At 38.0% G+C, this 20,728-nt stretch overlaps 1 protein-coding gene across 1 annotated transcript; it reads left to right on the forward strand.

The window, feature by feature from the left end:
* The first annotated feature begins 348 nt into the window (after positions 1–348).
* Positions 349–13,881, forward strand: elk1 (ETS transcription factor ELK1). The gene is made up of 9 exons (XM_056772408.1): positions 349–1,271; positions 5,093–5,301; positions 5,458–5,844; positions 5,928–6,062; positions 7,033–7,266; positions 7,350–7,494; positions 7,818–8,035; positions 8,951–9,052; positions 9,844–13,881. The coding sequence occupies exons 1-9, from the start codon at positions 1,247–1,249 to the stop codon at positions 9,940–9,942; spliced, it is 1,554 nt and encodes a 517-aa protein (XP_056628386.1). The 5' UTR covers positions 349–1,246; the 3' UTR covers positions 9,943–13,881.
* The last annotated feature ends 6,847 nt before the right edge of the window (positions 13,882–20,728 follow it).

The following is a 20,728-nucleotide window of genomic DNA, read 5'->3' on the forward strand; positions in this document are numbered from 1 at the left end:
GAAACTGGATGTTGAATTGTGGCAGCAGTGTTAGACTTGCTTCCTGAAATAGATTTTTCTTTGTACAAAGACTGCCGCATTTCAGCACAATGATACAATGCAATCTTAATGTGAAGCTGTCAGCACTGGCATTGCAGATCGTGGTACTAAAGTGAATAAGAAATTATTTTAAATATACCTTCTCGCATAGGTTTTCAATTTTCAACATCAAATGCAACGGCAGTAAAATTACCTGTGCTTTACATTTTCTTGTTATTGTTATTTGTTCTGATCACACATTGTTAAACATGTGCATTATAAGCAACATTTCAAGACTGCAGCTTCTGCAGCAGACACCTGTGGATTGCAACCGTCCGCGTGCATGAGAGAATCTGCGCAAAACGATGAAGCTTGTGATCATTTTAATTGCGCAACGACCTTTTAATCCGACCTTGGTGATGAATGAAAAAGCGCACTCAAACTCTAAACGCAACGGCACAAAAGTTTCCCCTCTTTTCATTCATTTCAATTCTGCTCTAAAGCCGACCACGTCATGCCTGCGCAGTGACGTCAGGGCAGCACAGGGACTCGCGGACCTGAGAGAGAGGTGGAAAAAAAACAAAAAAGTGTAACAGAACAGAAGAAGTCGAGGCGTTTGAGAAAACAGGAAGCAAAGCGGTGTAAAGCCAATCAGGGGTGGTTGTTGATAAAAAACTTAAGGGGCAACTCTGTCGTGATTTTGCGCTTTGAAACTGTCAACACTTGCGGTCGGTTGGAGCGCGAGGACTTTCTGTCCGTTGCCTGGACACCGCTGAAGGAAGGAAGCTCGCGCTGCGCGCAGAAGTGGACGGAACAACGGCTACCAGTTCAGGGGTCTCGGTTTATTAATTCTCCCGTAGAGGAATGGACCCCACCGCGCTATTTTTTTATCACGTTGAAGCCAGGGCGTGATCCTGTAGATTTTAAACGCGGCCCTGCTCGATTTAACAGGAGTATTTTGACGTTGAAGAAGTCCTCGCTCCTCCTGACAGCCACGGCGGACGGCAGCGACTAGCGAGTGAATGCACGAGCAGGCAGGCTGAGCTAACGCGAGCTAGCGACTTAGCTGCTAATGTCAACTAACATGGAGGGAGAGGTGCATGTGTTACATAACAACCTAATGCAATTAAATCGCCGACTTTTGACACCTCTCAAGCCCAGTTATGGACGCGATTTAATCGCGAAAGAATAAGACAATAAGTTACGTAAGCACGTTGTTTTACGAGAGATGGAGTCCAACTCGCTTATCAGTGGTAAGTTTTCTCTTCTTCTTCGAGGAGGTTGGTCGTGGAGGAGTAATTGCATTAGGGATTGCAGAGCAAATTTACATATTGCTCTTATCGAGTCGCTTTTGTAAATTAGCAGAATGATGCAGGTCTATGTGTAAACCAGGACGTTCAGTTAAATCCATGTGATAGGAGCTCAATTTAACTGAATGGAGCGTTATTCAGGGTGGGTTAACGTGACCCCCGCCTACCTGTTGGAAGCACAAAAAAGGTGTGTTTGTTTATGAGTGTTTTGCAAACCAAATGACGGGTTGTGTGTCTTTACGTTCAGTTGTTTAGAGAATCGTAAGATGACACAAATGCCAAATGGTTGCAGACTTTCTTTTCTAATCATCCACCAAACTGAGTGAATAATATTTTTATTAGAATGGAATTGGCTTCAGTACATATACAATATAGTTCATGTCTCTGTATACCTGTCACTTAAAAGAAAGCAGTAGTCTAGCCTCCAGACAGGCAAGGTAAAGGTTTGTTCTTTTATTTATCATGTTTCAGCACCTTTGCTGTCCAGCTCTGTTACCCAGAGAACCTTAGTGATACTGGAATTTAAAAGGTTTTTAAAATAAAATCTCGAGTTTTGCACCGTTACATATAATAAGGACCTGCGTGTAATGACTGCCTATGATTCCTCAGCAAATGTGCATTGAACAAGGTTGAAGGAATGTGCCTACTGCAGTCATCTGCAATGCCTATATCAGCATGTCCTCCCTGTTTGTGTGTGTAAATGAAACCAGTGTCATATCTGATATGAACCAGCAGACAGCACCCAACCCACAGGCGGTGTTGGCACCTTGTTGACAAGCCATTCGTTTTGAGAACTCTTTAATTGCGAATTAGGCGACGGAGTGCATGTGTTTATTAGGGATTTATTTGATATTTTAGCACTGGATTAATTCTGCTCACATCACAGTTCTGTCTGGTTCTCTCCTCTTTTGGGAAGGCAATTCATTCATTCATTCATCATAGGCGTACAGCGTAGAACTCAAGATAATTGACTGTTGAGCATTGTGGTCCCCAAACAGTCTTAAGGCAATAAGGTCTGACGGGGAAAAAACAGATCTGTCTCTGTTTGCCTTTCTCAGATGTACTGGCTGTGATTTAGGATGCATTATACCAAGGCAAGCTGTGGTGTGTTAGTCCCTTGATTAGTCATGCTATAGCTCTGGTGCTTGAATGTTACACTGCAAGGCGAATTAGGGAATAATCGAAGTGTAAATTAGACGAATGCGAGTCGGATTTATTTGGTTCTGGCTGCACTTTAACAAACGATTTTTGTGTCTGGTGGCCCTCTGGTGATTTCGCCTTTATATTCTGGATCCAACAATTTAATGAAGGTGTAGAAGTGTGGCGTTTGTCTCGTTTGGTCCGAGTACACCACAAAATTGCTGCATGAATCTTTTCTTCAGCAAACCAGTTGAATGACCATAGAAGTGTTTGTTCTTTATTATGTATTGGTTTGTATCGTGTATTTGTTAAAATACATCGCTGTGTGTTTCAGTATATCAGCCTAAACATTATTTATTCTCTTTATTCATTATTCTTTGCATTCATTGCATTTTTAAATATATTAATTTTATACCATTTAATGAATCTGTTGCATCACTTGTTTTTATCCCATGTTCTTGATGATTATTTTAGGATAATAGAGCTACGATTACTAATATTTCTCATTTATGAAACAAGCACATTTTTGTTCACAGGTTAAATTAATGTTTATTTTGATAGTGTATATTTACACAATTACTGAGAAATACTTAAAAAACTACTCATGGTTGATGTATAATTATATTCTAGAGTCTCTAGTAATCACGCATGTAGAGTGTTATGGACATTTAAGCAGTCACGAGGTCTATAACGGCAAGGCAAGGCAAGGCAGGTCAGGGCAAGGCTAGGCAAGTTTATATAGCACATTTCATACATAATGGAAATTAAATTTTTAAATAATCATATACAAATAATCACACCAATAAAAACAAGGAATTAAAAACTTTTTAAAATGATTTAAAAAATGGAATTAAAGTGTATTAAAACAGTTTAGAATAAAATTATTATACATGAAATACAGTGTAAAAAGTTTGGACAAAGCACAGTGCTCATTCAGTAAATGCACAGCTAAACGGATGAGTTTTGAGTCTGGATTTAAATGTTGCTAATGTTTTAGCACATCTGATCTCTTCTGGAAGCTGATTCCAGCTACGGGCGGTATAAAAGCTAAAAGCTGATTCCCATTGTTTAGAGTGAACCCCTAGAATCAAGGTATGCATTCACCTTGAGAACTTGCAATGACTTCAGTTTTCTCCTTATTTAACTGTAGAAAGTTTTGGCCAATCCATCTGTTAATTTCATCAATGCATTGGCAGAGAGAGTCAATGGTGCTGTAGTCATGTGGCGATAAGGCTAAGTAAATCAAGGTGTCATCTGTATAGCTGTAACATGCAATTTGGTTCTTTTCCATTATTTGACTCCGTGGGAGCATATACAGGCTGAACAACAGTGGCGCAAGAATTGAGCCTTGTGGGACTCCGCATGTCTTTGATGTCCAATTAGACATGCTCTCCTAAAACCCTATAAAACCCTCCGCTGTAAGATGTTGGAAGTGTTGATTTTAGGTTTACAGGAAAATATGACATTTCAATCCCATTAAAGACTACATCTGGATTGCAAGGACCTTTGTTTGTCTGATTTATTGTTTAGTTGTAAAAAAACACTACTTGTAATTCTCTTTTGTCTTTTCAGTCCCAGTATGACACCATCTGTTGACAAAGGTTTTGCTGTTAATATACTTTGAACTCATTAAACATGGATATTAATTAATGAGATTTTGCGCGCTGGTTAAAATGAAAACAGTTCTCGTCATTGTCATCAGTAATTCCCTGTGATTTATTTGGTTCAGTGTGCTTAATGGGGTGGGGGGAGTCTTTTCATTCCTTAGAAACTGTTGCTTAAACGTTTTTACCATGGTGATTGCTTCTAAGGTGTTGGTTATGAGTTACGTAAATGACGGGGGGAATGGTAATAAGGTTAATTTGCATTCTCAACATGTTCTTTCTGGACTTGTTATACACGTCCTCTTCTCTGCTGACTGAAGGACCATTAATTCCTTTCTGTTCTTTGTGATTTCACTGCAGATAAAATGTTCACATCTACTCATGTCCATAGTCCAGCGCTTACAAATGTCTAAAGAAATAGAGTTTTTACTGTATTGTGGATGAGAGAAACAATTTTAGAACAAAAGTCCACTGACAAACAAAGTTGCTAGGTATTTAAGCAATGTAATACAACCTCGTCCTTCTAACATTGAGCATTTTCTAGCTTTATACATATTGTTTTTTCTCTGTTTTTGCACTGATTATAAAGCTAAAGTTGTACAGTATATCATTTATAAGAGACTAGAGAAGTGTGTACTTTCTGCTTATAGCATCTGCTCAGAATCTTTTTTTTTTTTTTCAATTCCCCCGATATTTATTGATTTGTTTGAGCATTATTTAGCTTGCATTTCTCATTATGACAAATCACATCAAATACAGAAAGACTTTTTTTAACATTTGGATAGTCACCATTTAGCGATGTGCCTTTTAGCACATTCTTTTACATTCAAAACGCCCTCACAGTGTACCAACTGCATCTACAATAGGACCTTGTAATAAGGTTTTGAGTCTTGCTCAAACATACCAAATAATTAAAGTTATTGTGATTACGTTAAACTAAAGCTAAGACCTTAAGATTAGCACTTTAGCCATTGTTTTACCACTCGTTGGTTAACTTGGTCAGATATCTGTCCCCTGTAGCAATGGATCCGTCCATTACACTGTGGCAGTTCCTGCTACACCTTTTGGATGATCAGAGTCAAAAGCACCTGATCTCCTGGACGTCTGGGGACGGAGAATTCAAGCTACTGGATGCTGAGGAGGTGGCCAGACTCTGGGGGCTCCGAAAAAACAAAACCAACATGAACTATGACAAACTGAGCAGAGCACTTCGATATTACTATGACAAGGTATTAACGGTGTAACTGGTGATATATTAGTATGAGATACATTTACGCATTGTTCATCCAGCTGATTAAAGGATTTTACAAAATGACAATGAGCAAAAGCTTGAAATAATGTCTAGTGCACATTGATGTTTAGTCTCTTATTTCGTACACCCACAGAACATTATTAAGAAGGTTAGCGGCCAGAAGTTTGTCTACAAGTTTGTCACCTTTCCCGACCCCAACTCCGCTGATGGCCTGAGAGGGCCAGAGGATTCCCAAATGGCCAATGCAGAGAAATTGGAGCTCTCCATCCAGACCAAACCTGTAGGTGGCGCTAACACCACCAACCCTTGTCTTTCCAAGAGCCTGCAGGTCCAGCGCACCTCGCCCAGCTCAGTGCAGCGCAGCTCACGCAACGATTACATGAAGTCTGGTCTCTACTCCACGTTTACAATCCAGTCCCTGCAAACACCCTGTAAAACCACAACTAGATCCATTAAATCAGAGCACTTCCTGAGTGACGGCAGCCCAAACGCTGCCTCAGCGGACCGTACAGTATATGAGGTCAGTCTTGTTTTGGATCTCAATGCTTGGGACATTCCTGTGTGTATTTATTCACTGTTTTCATGCGTGTTTGCATTTGGCAGGTGCGTGTGCGTCAGACAGAGGCCCAGCCGACTGTAGAGAGCAGTGGTCTGCAGGTGATAGTGACCCACCCGTCTCCATGTGCTACACCCGCCCTCAGTCCCCAGACACCCGCTGGCACTGCCACAGCAGCCACGGTATGGATTCTCTCATTAATGCTCATCATATAGTGATAATTGAAAGGCAGTAAAGCAGTCTTTTTATGTTCCTGTTAATGGTGTACAATGGTGTATAGTCTCACAAAGCCCCTCATGGCAGCAGTTTACTTAATGGCATGTTGCTAATGCAGCGACATGTGAAGCGACCACTATAATGAGCTTTATCTTTGATGTTTTCGACTGTGTAAATGCTGTGAATCAATACCACAAGAATAGTTATTAAACAAAGTGGGACCTCATTCAGATAATAATGCCGGTGCTTCAAATAATGGCTCATTGGAAGGCCCCACAGACAACAACTGATAATATTAGTGGAAAATGTTTGTAGACAGTTCAGAATTCGTGTCTATACAAAAATAATAACAATTGATTGTTTTATTGATACTGCTCTGTAAATAGAGTGCAATATGAAGCTGTGCTTGACTACCTCAAACACATTTTATTTGATCTTAATGTGCATGATTCAACTGTGCACATCCCCCCCAAAAAATGTCTTTGTAATATTTCATTAAAACCAAATTGCGCTGCCTTGAATGATCGTCCTCGTCCTCTTCATCTGAAGTAATGAATTCCTTCTTTTCTCCAACGACCTGTCATATAGAGATCATTTCACACCATCCAATCAATTCCCAAAGGATAGAATCAGGTCCTGTATTACACTTTTTTCAATCTGAAAAATATTACATTTGGACATAGTGAGTTGTGAATGCTGTTTTATGTTGACCTTAAATATCTGTTCAGGATTCAGTGCCAAAAAATCACAAACATTTGTGCAGATTGTCAGATTCCTTCTTAGTCGTTGCTTTAAATTGCAGCTGGCCGTAAACATGATGTTGTCTCCCGGTGGAAAAGTGTGTCAAAGCCAGCTAATCAGCTTGCATTCTAACACCCATGCTTTAACACAGTGATTATTAAGTTGTTCATAATCTTTCATCTATTCATCCCACAGAACGCTCAAGCACAGAAGAGCCAGAATTTGGGTGACCCGCCACAGATCTACTTGTCTGATCCCAGCTCTCTTAACTCCCTCATTCCTTTGGCTCATGGAGAATGTGTGGTCCCCCCTCAGCAGGTCTTTGTGGTCATTAAACCTCCACATGTAGGGACGACCAAAGACTCCGGCCTTTCGCCTGAGGACGACTTGCTGGAGATTGTGGATCTGGACGAAAAAGCAGAGGTTGAGGTGAACAGTCGCTCGAAATGCATTATTACAAAGAGAGAATGTGTTCAGCAAGTTATTGACAGTGCGGTTTTATTTTAATTCAGCCGTCTCTTCAACAAGCTCGGTCAGTATCTGCAGTTCCTGGAGTAAAAGAAGCACCGATCCCTGTGGACGCCCCGTCACCCTGCGTGGAGTCTGCGGTCCAGCCCGTCGGGGAAGGAGAGGTCAAGGAAAAGTCAGAGCTGTCTGGTTAGTTAAATGTGTTATAGTTTCTGCAATAAAAAAAACTCTTAGCCCAGAACACTTGGTATTTTAAAAGAACTGTGTCATTTCTTCATAAGGAAAACCCAACAATAATAAACATAATACAACTCTTAATTTGAATTAGTCCCACATACTCTTGTTTATAAAACACTTCACCACTCTAGAATCTGTTTGGGTTAGCCAGTCAAAAATAAACAAAATGCGCACACCTGTGAGTGCACTCCATGTGTAAAATCACTAAAATAGCTTGATGTAACCCAAGAGAAAATCTGACTCTGATTCAGCTCTCCGTTATTAACTGTTTTCAGAGGATTCCAGCACAGCATCAGCCTCTCCCCCATTGAGCACACAGGAAGTGCAGCCTCCTAAATCAAAGAAGCCACGCGTGCTTGAGCTGCCGTCCTCGTCCACCCTGCTGCCTCCTGGACTCTCACTGGATAAAGTTAATGCAGCGGTGAACAGTCTCCTGGCCACCGGCAGTGCTGCTAATACCCTAACACCTACAGTTATCACCTCACATGCCCTGGTAAGCCAATACTGTGTTACCATATCATCAGACAGAGACACTTAAACTCATTAGACCGGCCTTAGAGTCGGTCGTCTTGGAATTCACTCCTGTTTTTTGAGTTTTAAAATGCGTAATTTGATGGTTTCATTTTTTTTATTTTATCTAGTCTGTTTTGACATCACAGTTTGATTGTTTACTGTTTAATTTGATGAAGATTGGCCAGAATAAAAGTGCCAGCACAGATGGGCTGGTGGTAGATACACAGTAGATACACAACAATCCTGTAGGTGAGTTCTTGTATCAGTAAATGATGGAGAACGAGCTTCTTAATGGGTCATTTAGTTATACATCAAATCCAGAGTGTATTTACCTAAAGTGAACTTAGAGGTGAATTTAGGATCATTTCTTGTTAATTCACTCATGTTAACTACCAGAAAATCACTACATTTATAGATGTTAATTCCTAGATGCAGCTCTGGTTTTAAAACACTGCATTTTTTGTAAGGTGAAGGTAAGGTTATTAGTATTATTGAACTGTGTTCAAGGTAAAAAGAGATTAAACAGAGTATTACTCTCCTATTAAATTAATGATCGCTTCACTCATAAAACACTCAAAAACATTCAGCATTATCCTACAATCTCACTTATAAAAGCTGGAGGTCCAGATCTACCATATTGTAATTATTAGCAATACCTTGTTCTTTTTTATGGTGACAGTATGTTGTGCAGTATGAATAGATGCTTCAGTTGTTTTGAACTTTTGTTCACACGGTCATTGTGATTTTTATAAAGGTCTCTGTTGGTGCAGCACAGAGAGATGAGTGCTTGTGTTACCAGATTACCAAGAACAAAGAGATACAGCACAGTGACCTTGTAAAGCAGTTTACACACACACAAAACCTCCCTCTGTCTCTTTCTCTCTCTCTCTCTTAGACTCCAGTGCTGTTGACACCGAGTCCGCTGCCATCAACCATTCACTTCTGGAGCACGCTCAGTCCTATCGCTCCACGCAGCCCTGCCAAGCTCTCCTTTCAGGTGACACTTCCTGTCCACACAGTTTCTGTCCACAGCATGGCAGCAGCGCACCATCTGTCCCAACAAACACACTCTGCTCATCAGAGGGCTGAGATTTCCCTCCGTTCATATTCATAAGCTTTTATGAATATGCAACTCCAAGTTTACAAATAATAATAATTATTCATTCTTTTCTATTTCTTTATCTAGAAAATGTTACTTAACGTAGCAAACTCTGTCTCTATGTATTTTAGAACGTGAATTTAATCAGTTCCCTATTTAAACACAGGAGTATATTTATCTATATATTTAAGCCAATTTTTTCATTATATCATCAAACATTTTAGTTACCATGTTTATAAAGCTTTGATGCAAACTAGAATTCAGTGGTCATGTGACTGTTGATGCCCCAGTTTCGGTCACAAATGTAAAGATTTCGGTCACAAATGTAACCATTTGGGTTAATTGGGTTGAACAATTACAGTGCCAGGTTGTCGTATATTTCTTGGCAGAAATTAATTGTGTTATTGTTTTAACTATTTAGAATATAATTTTTCATTGAACATTGATATCTTTTATCATAGTGCTGTTGCCATCCGATTATTAAATTCAAGCTATTTGAGCGTAAGCATATGAGCGCCCTCTGCCGGACACAAACAGCATTGCAGTTTGTCAGGCACAGTTGTTAAGGGGAAAGGGTGATCTATGCTTCTTGTTTATCATAATTAGGTGATGGACTGAGTGCTCTACATTGACAGTAAATGAATATTTCTTTAACAGATGCACTTTTTTACTTCCTGTTATTCTTACAGTTCCCCTCTAACGGAAGCAATCAGATCCAGATTCCAGCCCTGAGTGTAGATGGCTTGTCCACACCTGTTGTTCTCTCCCCTGGACCACAGAAACCATAACCTTCTATTAATTTCCTTGCCTTGCAACATGGTGATTGTTTCCCTCCCCAGCCAATGAGATGCTAACGAACAGAACATGAAAGAATCCGTTAGTTCTGCTTGGTATTAATGGGGAATCTGCTCCAGTGATGACAAAGCACAAGGATTGCACTCTCCTTATGATTGGCTGACAGAGCAGCCCAGCTCTAGGCTCGATGGTGGCATTATTAAGACTATTTACACTTTATTTTTCCCCTTTGCCTTTTTTATATGTTCGTCTGTTTATTTATTTATTTTTGTTGTCTGAAAAGATTCGTAACGCATTTTGGCTTTCTTCAGATGCACTTACCAGAATGTTCATAATGATATTTTAATTTGGAACATGGATATATCACCTTTTTTAATTTGTCGTAACAACGATTTATGGACCACACAAGGAAACCTTTGATTGAATAGAGGCATGAAATGCCCTTACTTACAGACAGAGTATTTCTTTACCTCGAACTGCATTTCTTCTTTTGGTGTGAATGGAAAGCATGCATTTAAAGTCTGAGAGAAGACGTCCAGATTTAAGTGCAAGTTCAGTTCTTTCTTTGGCATTGCAGAGACACAATTTGTACACAAACGGATTTGTCAGTTTTTAAAGGACATGACGCACTGTTGTTTTATAGCATTCTGCATTTTTTCTATGGACAAATGAGTCAGTTTTGCTATGGAGGCATTGAAAATGCCCAAGGAATGAAATGATAATTTCTAGGACCGAAGAGGCAGAAACAGGCTGGACACATTTCAAGAGAGGAGTCATGCCAAGATATCAAGATCTGGAATGTATCAATACTCTTTTTTTTAAAAATCTGGGACATTCCTTTATTTTAAAACTTTCTTTTTGTAAATATATTTTGCACCCATTCCAGTTTGAACAGATTCAGTTGTTGTTCTAGATCTCCTGTTTTCTTCCCTGACTATCAAGGAACCCTTTCTCTAGCAGCAACCTAAAAGAAGATGTGGATTTTAGAAGCGCTTCATCCAAGCTGTTTCGGTTTCATGTTTAAAAACAAAAAATGCCGGAGGAGACCAAAGACCAACTGTCTGCATACAATCCATCGATGTTTCCTTTTGGTTCTCACTCTCTCCATCTTTCTCCAATTCTATTTTTAATCTGCCACATTAAAGGGCTACAAGAACCTTAACGCTACCAAAACGCTCAATTTTTTAAACTGTAAATATCGGATACACCTAACTCGCCAGCTATAAGTGTAAAATTCAATAACAATGTAAATAGTTGAAGTTATTTATGGAAGAACAGGAAGTATGTAGCTTCAGCTTTGTGTAAACCGTGGCTCGCCTATTATGCTATGTTCGTCTGATGTGTTAAAATCACACATACGGTTGTTACCTCAAAGCTGTCAACAGCTCGACGTGTCAAAGTCAAGGCAGGCACTCAAATATGTTGAGACTCTTTCCTACTGACAAACAAAGCCAACGTTTATTTGCATATTTTCTCATGCTTACGGTTGTTGAGAAGCTTTCTTGTGGGGAAATGATGGCGGTTATAAACGGAATTCTGTGTCTTGTTGATGGACAGCGGTTGGCTTGATACAGCCCAAGACCGACTGAATGGTGCTTTGTCAACGATGCCAAACACAGAGCGTTTCCATCCTTTCATATCACCCGAGTTTAGTTAACTCACATCTCCTTATTTTACATTTAGGGGTCAGTGACTTGATTTTGGCTGCTTGTGTTGTTTAAAGAGACTTCTGGTGTGATATCTGCATAATTGTACCGAAGTGGAGGTTTCTGCTCAAAGCATGAAGTCATTGTTTTTGTATGTCACCTTTAATTCTTTGGATAATTTCTGTTTTATCTTGTTTGGGCTTTAGTTTATACCCCTTAAACAAGATTCAGCCGATGTGCTACATCCTCAGTCAATGCAAATTTTTCTAATACCAGTTAACGACTGTTCGAGGATCAGCTCAGTTCATCACAGGTCCTGGAAGCCTTTGTTGTTTTCAGATGATGTCACGGATGCCCACGACACATTGAATGTTTTGTCCAAGGGGTGTTTTGGGCGTTCTGCCCTCTCACATCACCACACGCTGAGCTCATTCGTATAAATTGGCAAGGGACTTTGTGTCCGCATATTAAATTCTTTGGTGAGTTCAGAGAGATTATCGGTATAACGTATCGTCATCGGTGAGTTACTTTTGGTACAAACCGGCAATATCAGATAACTCACTGTGCTGGTCGATTTAGGGATTTTTGAGTAATACTTTCTTCATGCTAAATCTTTAATGCGTTGCGGTGCCGCCTCTGTTTTCAGTCTGTCACTTTTCCCTCTGGATTTCAGGGGAAGTGGATCGGACTGTTCGTGCCTCAGAACGTCCACTTCACTTTAGCTGCGCAGCTGAGCTCTGTAATGTAATGCGAATGTGTTTTACTGCTGATGTCTTTGAGCTTCTTCACCCTGCTGCGATGCTGCTGTTTACTGTACATCAGCACAAATCAATATGGTGACGGCATACTGTGCACGATTCCCCGAATTAAACTATTAGATAGTGATGACTTCATTTATCCCTGTTACCAAGCAAGCTTAAAAACGTTGAAATAGTGAGCCATATACATTTAAATTCTTTTCACTTTTAAAATGAACATTTATACGAGCTAAAAAAGGAATTAAACATAAGAGATGTATTTTAGAAGACTTAAGGATCGTGTTATGGGTTTGTTATAAACTGCCTAAGACAATTTTACAGATGTCTAAAAAAAAGGTTGAATATTGTAACTTTAATGAGCTTTGGTCAAATGATGAAACTCATGCTGCACGTCTCTGGACCTACAAAGACTGTTTGGGTATCTTTATACCACATTTCTAATAGGCCTTAAAGTTGGATTTCTGGTTATGTGCTCATTCAGTGACAAACCCTCTGGTATTAATAGTGATAAGAGTTGTTTTTTATCTGAAGTCATCCTAGAATGATATTTTCATGTGGAGATGTCATATTTATTAGACAAAATATGAATTCAATTCAAATTTTTATTTAATGCCTGTTTCCATACCCTGTTCCCTTTTGAGAACCAAAAAATTGTATTTGTTTTAACTGTACAAAGAAATTGTAAATGTTGGGAACCAGCATGTGGTAAATATTCCTTTATGCAAATAAAGACGCATTACATAAAAAGCCATTTATGAAATAATCGATTGGGCCATAGAGATTTATAGGCTGAGACAATGTGGATAAGTGTCTATAAATTATTTCCAAATACCAGCAATGGTTTGTTGCCGTCAGGGTGAAAGTTTCATTCATAAAATGCTGTTAATCTTACTGAAATGTCTCATTGAGAAAAACCTGTTTAATGCTTGTTACCTGCTGTTGAAGTGCAAGTACCAAACCTATCGCAGATGAAAGAGTTGAACCTGTTGTGGCTACAAACTGTTAAGACATATTTGCCTCGTTTTGCTTTTCAAGTTACTGAATTTGAACGTCTGCTGCGTCAGATGATGTAATGAGTCTTTTCACTTGTTTTTCTCTTTGAAATTTTATGTGGGAACTGTTATGTATTGTATGACTACATTCAATAACGTGTTGGGAAATCTTGCGCTATGCGTATATACTTGTGTACAAAACGTCTGCTGTTTGTGTAAAGAACGAACATGCAGCCCTGTTCAGCTTATGGACTGTTGAGAAGCAGATTTTTGTGGCCCGAGGTCCCTTTCCCAGATGAGAGTCTCTCTCTTTCTCTCTCTGGGAGTTTATTTCACGAAGGGACGGAGAGGCTTTTATTTTTCTGACTGTCTAAATGCTATATTGTATGTACTGGAAAGAGAGATAAAACTATTTTCATCTGCACATCATACTTGTTTGTGTATGTGATAGATATTAATCTTGTTTTCTATAAAGACAAAAGAGACTTGTAACTAATATGAAAAGTGAATAAAATGATATTTTGGTCTTTACATTATTTCATGCATGCATTGTCATTAATTTATCAGAAAATTCCCACGGTTTACGTCACAATCACAGAGACCAAGACACCCTTTTGTTATAATAATTCCATGTCCTCTTTTTTCAGCCTAGGATCTCTAAAATACTATATTAAAGGTGTTTCCTTGTGGAGAAAAAGGAAAATGAAGAAAAAACTTCCCAAACTGATCCCAGAGGGAGTCTGTCTCGTGTGTCGCTCCTCCTGGCCGTTAGGCAGCCCTCGAGGATGAGAGAACAGATATTAATTAAAGGCAGACTAAGATTTAGACGCAGTAGGGCCGACACACAACACACTGATTAACCGAAAGAACTCACTTTCTTTTCTCATGACCGAGTGCTGAAAAGAAAACACAGAATGATGAAAGCGCCACACTTCCTTTTACGTGTTGCTGAGGATGTTGGCGCCGTAAGCGACTGACAGACTGAAAGGATGAGAACAGTTGATATTGTGAAGAAATGCAGACGAGGGTTGGATTCCCTGACTCAAACCTGGAATAACCTTCTAAAGATAAATTGGCGCATAATTTGGAAAGTTTGAAAGAACTTTTAGTTCATGAACTGGGGCTGGAAATGTTCCAAATAACAGCGTATTTCTAGCACACTGTTCTTTTATTTTGGCAGTGTATAATATGAAGTGTTGGGGAAAGTTATTTTAAAAAGTCATGTGTTGCAATATTATGTATCTCTTCAAAAGTAATATATTGCATTACTAATTACTTTTGAAGGTACTAGTTTTGTGTTCTCGTATGACCAATACTCCATTTTTGAGGCCTTGCAAGTTTTTTATGTTACTGAGAAGTCATTTATTTACGCTACTGATTAACACTGTATTGCATTTGACAACATAATCTTTCTTTTCTGATATTTAGGATATTTACTGTCCCCTAGAGCTCTGTAACTTGCATTTATTTTTAAAGAACTTGGATATTGATGTGTAGATATGCTCGATAACCTGTTAGTTCATTTTAAGTCGGTTTAATACAATTTAAATTCATGTGACTTGTAAAGCCAATTACATTGAACTTTACATTTTTTAAATATTTTTTTAGCTTTTGAACTACATAATGCATGTTACATAATGCAGTAATATCGTACCCTGGATGCATAGCATATTAAACATTGCCGAAATGTGAAATATAAACAAAGCACATGGAATACTGTATCCCACAAGGAAGTTAATTTATTATTAATAATGATTTATTAATAATAATGATTAAACATTTGATCAGAGGTTAAAAAAATGACCAAAAAAATGAAAAGAAATTTCCAAACATCACAATATTGGAGACTTATCATTTGCTAAAGTAAATATATCAAAACATAGACTTTGAATTGTTCGCCTCTGCACGTTTTCTCTTCACTATTTTCAAAACAATTTTAGGCAGCATGTTACTCAGGAATACATTCCAAACAAAACAAGTGTCTTCACAAGAAATCATATAACAATACAAGGTCAAAATCAGATTCCTCCCAATTTCAAATAACAATACCATATTCTTGTTTTAGTTGAAGGAAGAATATAAACAAGCATAAGGTCCTGCTTTATTGTTCTGGGCTGGCACAGATGGCACATTGGAGACCTGTGAAGCGGGTCAGTGATTTTTATTGCACTGAATGGACTTCAGTAGCTGAATACTGCAGATTTGCTTTAATTGTGCCTCACCCAAGGTTTCATTGATGAAGACCTTCAGTAAGGCTCATTAACTCCCAATTAACACCCTATTCACAGCACCACCTGTAAACACTCCCTGCTTGTGTCTGTTCAGCGTACATACTGTCAATATTGTTAGATCATTGTTTTTGCACAAAATGGGTGCAAAAAGTGTGATGCGTGTGTGTATTCATATCTAAATACATATCTGGGTTGAATGTATGACTCCCCTCCTGAAAAAAAAACACAGAAAGCCACTAGAAACTTTGACAGAAATTCTAATGGTTTCCCCTCACAACCCAATTTATTTTTCCATTAAAACCATTACAAAATTACCTTTTGTACTGTGTTTTGGGAATTATTCCAGTAGGATTTAACATCCCAACAACAGAATCCATCATAGACCAGTAAGCACATCACAGTTTCCATTAAAACCAACACAAACCCCTTTAAAACCATTACAACCATTACAACTTCTTTGATGGGTATGTTGTTTTTCTTCAGCAGGAGACACACTGCAAAAAATATTTTTTTTATGGTTTTAATGAAAGAAGTTACTCTGCTGAATAAAAACAGTAACTCAATAGAAAACATCATAGAAAGGTTTCCATTAGAATACCATTACAACCCAGTGACCTTTTCCAGTAAAACCATTACAAAATGCCTTTTTGTAGTGTGTTTTGGGTATTATTTGAGTAGGATTAACATCCCACCAATAGAATCCATCAGACCAGTAGACACCATCACAGCTTCCATTAAAACCAATAGAAATCCCCTTAAAACCATCAAAACCATTACAACTTCTTTAATGCTTTCGTTGGTTCATTTTACTTTGTTGGAAACCATAAAAATTTCTTTGATGGTTTCTATTGGGTTTCTAATGTTTTGTCAGCATGGCAGTTTCACAAGATGTAAAATACTCTGTGCCATTTACAGAATGACCTTACCTTCTTTATAACCTGCACGAGCGCTATGTGAGAGTTGGAGGAATATCAAATGAGAATGCTTCATAAAACGCAAGAAAATGTAGTTAAAAATTCATAATAACCCTGAATAGAGCCTCGCATGCATGCCAGACTTCAGATGCTTTTAAACCCAATGTGAACGGCGTCCTGCAGCGATCTCTGTTTCCTGTTTCCTCTCGTGGGTTCCTGCTGCTTCGCTCCAGTGATCCCGTGTCCTTTAGCTTAAACGGAGTTACAATGACCCATTTTGTCAATGTCGGGCTATAAAGAGCCAGAGAGAACAGACTGTATGTGCAGATGACAGTCATTAGGAAACATGACTGCAACAGGGTCTCATAAACAGCAAACATCCCTCCTAAATAACTGCACTCGATCTAGCGTCAGAATAACATGTGATGATAATGGTAATGTAATGTCAGTATTCACCGTAATATATGTGTGTTTGCATAAGTGGTGGAAGATTATTGAGTTATTAACTGGGTTCATTTAATTATTAAACGTAAGATAAATCAGATGAACCAAACAAATTAATAAGTGTTGATTTGTGGGTTGTAATTGAAAGGGATAGTTCACCCAAAAATAAAAGTTCTTTCAGTTCCATTATTTACTCAATTTTATGTCAATCAAACCTGTATGACTCTCTTCTTCTGCAGAACACAAAAGAAGATATTTTGAAGAATGCTGAAAACCAAATATTATTGCCCCTCATTGATTTAAATTGCATGGACACAAAACCTCTTAGACATTTCTCAAAATACCTTCTTTTGTGTTCCACATAAGACAATAAATGACTACAGATTTTCTTTAATGCAGTTTCATCTTCAGACCAGTTGGAAAGTTGGAAAGAGGCAGATTTTAAGAGACACAAACTATGCCATGTTGATGTCGATATCCCATAAGATCAATCCTCTTAGAAAATGTGAACTTCCAAAACAGCACAGAAAGTGACTAATAATAGATGTTTGAACAATCATGTTCCTTCCATCATGACAGAACAGACATGTTGTGTCTCTTCTCAAGTTCACACCTTCCCCAACGGCCTCCAGTGAGTCAGACGCGTGTGTGATGATAATGTGTGTAGGACTGACTCGTGATGATGAGGAGCAGAAAACTCATCCTCTTACATCCCGCCCTCATGATTCAGCATCCCTGCATCTGCTCCGACTACATCACCTCCATCACACAATACCCACGTTCACACAATGCAGTGTACAAGAAAGAAAACTAAGAGGGTTTATTACTCAGTTGAGAAGTAGCAAGACATTTGTGATATAAACTTTTGTTCACATTATATGTGTGCATGTGAGCTTGCTTTGGAAATCCCAGCAGCCCACTGAGAATTAATATTTAATCCCACTTAATCCCAAAGGGTTGTGATTGTTTTTCATTTAGTGTGGCCGAGCTGTAAAGATAGTCACTGGTCTTCTTTTTAACACTAGATGTGTGCTACACAATTTGCTGAAACACGTACAGGGCATGACGAGGGTGATCTGTCAATATTCCACTTCAAGCTGTATTAAAAACGGGGGCGCAAATGAGTAAAACAAAGACGACGACCTCTGAGTCGCTTGTACACATCATGAGATGAGGGATGGAGTAATGACTTCAGTTTCATTCATGCAGAAGCATAGTCCCAGACAGTTTTGGGTGTATCGAGTTACTAAGTAATTAGTAACTGTAACTTCATTACTTTTCCCATGAAAACTAAAATAAGGGATTACTCTTGTTTTTCTGTAATTTAATTACAGTTACTTCTGATGTAATTGAACTAAACACTGTGTAATGTATTCAATAGTGGAAATTACTTCAAAATTATAATTCTTACTCTAAAATGTATGCTTTATTGTATCCTTCTCACATTTGGTATACTTTGGTCAGTTAATAAGAATCATATACTGTATGTAGTTATTTATTAAATAAGTTATTAATAATTAAATAAGCCGTTTCTGTCCTTGAATCGATTCTTATCAAGGTTGATGAAGAATACAGAAAGTAATTAGTAATAAGTAATTAAATACTTTCTGGAGAGAGTAATTTGTACAGTAATCTAATTACATTATTAAATATGTAATAAGTAACTAGTAATGAATTACTTTTTCTGGTCCCAGAACTAATAGAGAAAGTTTACAGCGAAAAAATTGAACATTTAAACACTTAAAAAAACATTTGTGAGTTTTTGTAAAAAACTGTTCAATTTCTGTTTTTAAACTCCTAAGATCTCCTTGCTCCAAAGAGTTTCTTGCCAAGTCCTTTTAACTTATGTTGTAAGGAAAATTATTTTACATGAAAATCATCAGGGCCCGTATTCATGAACAATCTTAGCGCAATGAGTTGCTCGTAGTGACAAAATTCTAACAGTAATTCATAAACGATCTTAACCCTTAAAAGAGATCTTGAGGTTTAAAATTTTGGGAGTAGCGAGGAGACATTTCTTTAGCAGCATGGACGAAACACGAAAAGTGAGATTATTGCAATGCCTGACAATTTCCATATTACTTTTAAGGTTTGTCAGATTTTTATATTGCTTTTTGCATGTGTGTGTGTTCAACTTTTTATTATCTTGGTTTTTGTTTTCTTGCATCGCTGCTTTGCTGCAAAAAACTAAGATGAAGAGCTTTCTTAGAGGATTCTTAGAAGCTTAAAGAATACGGGGCCAGATCATCAGAGCTCATATAAAAAATAAATATATTTCAAGTTCATTTTATTAGGTGAACCTAAGTAAAGTTCAAGTAGCCTATGTAGTTAGTATACTTTATGATGTAGTAAGCACTACTTCAAATTCTTGGGACTGACCGGGCCCACTTTTTAGTAAGCTTTAAAAACACAACTAGTTTACAACATTTTTCTGATATGTACATAAAGTATATTTCAAATTATAGGTTGTAAATGTACATTCTCGTTTTAAGTTTAAAAGAAGAAAACGAATTGCAAACTTGAATACATTTCTTTTTGTGGGGCCCATGAAGCTTGGCTTGAATCACAAACATTCTTTTAATGTCTTTTGAAAGAATGTGATGGTGAAATACTGTAAATAATAAATATAAGCATTCTGTCGCCAAGCACTTTGAAATTTAGTCCTAAGAACTCAACTTGTATCCTTGGGTACCTGTATCCTTGACATGCAAACTGACTTTATCTCTTTTTGTTTTTAAAAAAAGTATCTGCCAAATAATGTAAATGTATTAATTATTACGTGTGAGTTTGATCTTAATTAGTATGCAGTGTAAATAGGTAGCATGCACTCTCGCTCAGAAAGAAAACCAATGTCTTAATGATCATGAGAAGGTCACAGGATTTCTGTCTGTATTAATGGATGGGAAGCGATACAGTTACTGAGCTCGGCTCAGCGAGATAACAAGCCTAAAAATCAAACTTTTTCATAATCTTTTCCAAATCTTTTTAATCTCATTTCAACCCAGTTCTCATGTATTGCACTCTGACTCTTGAATCCGTTTACACGCGTTCTAGAGAATACAAAACTCAAATCACAACATCAGCAAATGTGACATTGTTCAGGTTATTATGCATAAGAGACCAATGAGTAGATTTTTATATAAGTTATTATAAAATGGAATTGGATGCAAGGAATTCCATGCATGATTTGACGATGAAGGTATTTGCTCACCCCATGTATAGCAATCCATGTAGATCATCATGAAACATCACGACATCACAAGCTTTTTAATGTATGTGCTTTCCAAGCAATCTTTGATTTGTCAGAGAAGAAAGATGACTTGTTATTGTTATGTAATGAGGCTGTAAACATTATCTTCCTATGGTAAAGCCCCATGGGTGACGCTATTAGTCACCCTTGCTTCTGTTGCTCATTTCAAGCTGTTTTCATGGCCTCCATCTTCGAACTCTCTGCGGAAACATCCGGCGTCGCACAAAATGTTTAAAATGCTCCCACATAATTGAGATCTCCTGCAAAATGTTTATTAAAGCAAAATTTGATGTTGCAATCTTTTATTTTGTAATGTCATTGACAGAGAGAAAGCGTATGTCATCAAGCTGTTCTAGAGCTATAGATTGTGATTTCTTTCATCCTTTGTGACAAAATTAAACCAGCAACTTGAGGCTCTCAGCGTCAAAACACATGCGATGCAATGTTTGAAACAGACATTTATTGCTTTTGTATGACGATGGCAAAAACTGAGCATGCACTCTTAACGGCAATGGCAGAGAAGAATCAGTTTTGGCCATCCAAA

The sequence above is a fragment of the Triplophysa dalaica genome, chromosome 18 (assembly GCF_015846415.1).
Source record: "Triplophysa dalaica isolate WHDGS20190420 chromosome 18, ASM1584641v1, whole genome shotgun sequence".
Classification (NCBI taxonomy): Eukaryota; Metazoa; Chordata; class Actinopteri; order Cypriniformes; family Nemacheilidae; genus Triplophysa; species Triplophysa dalaica.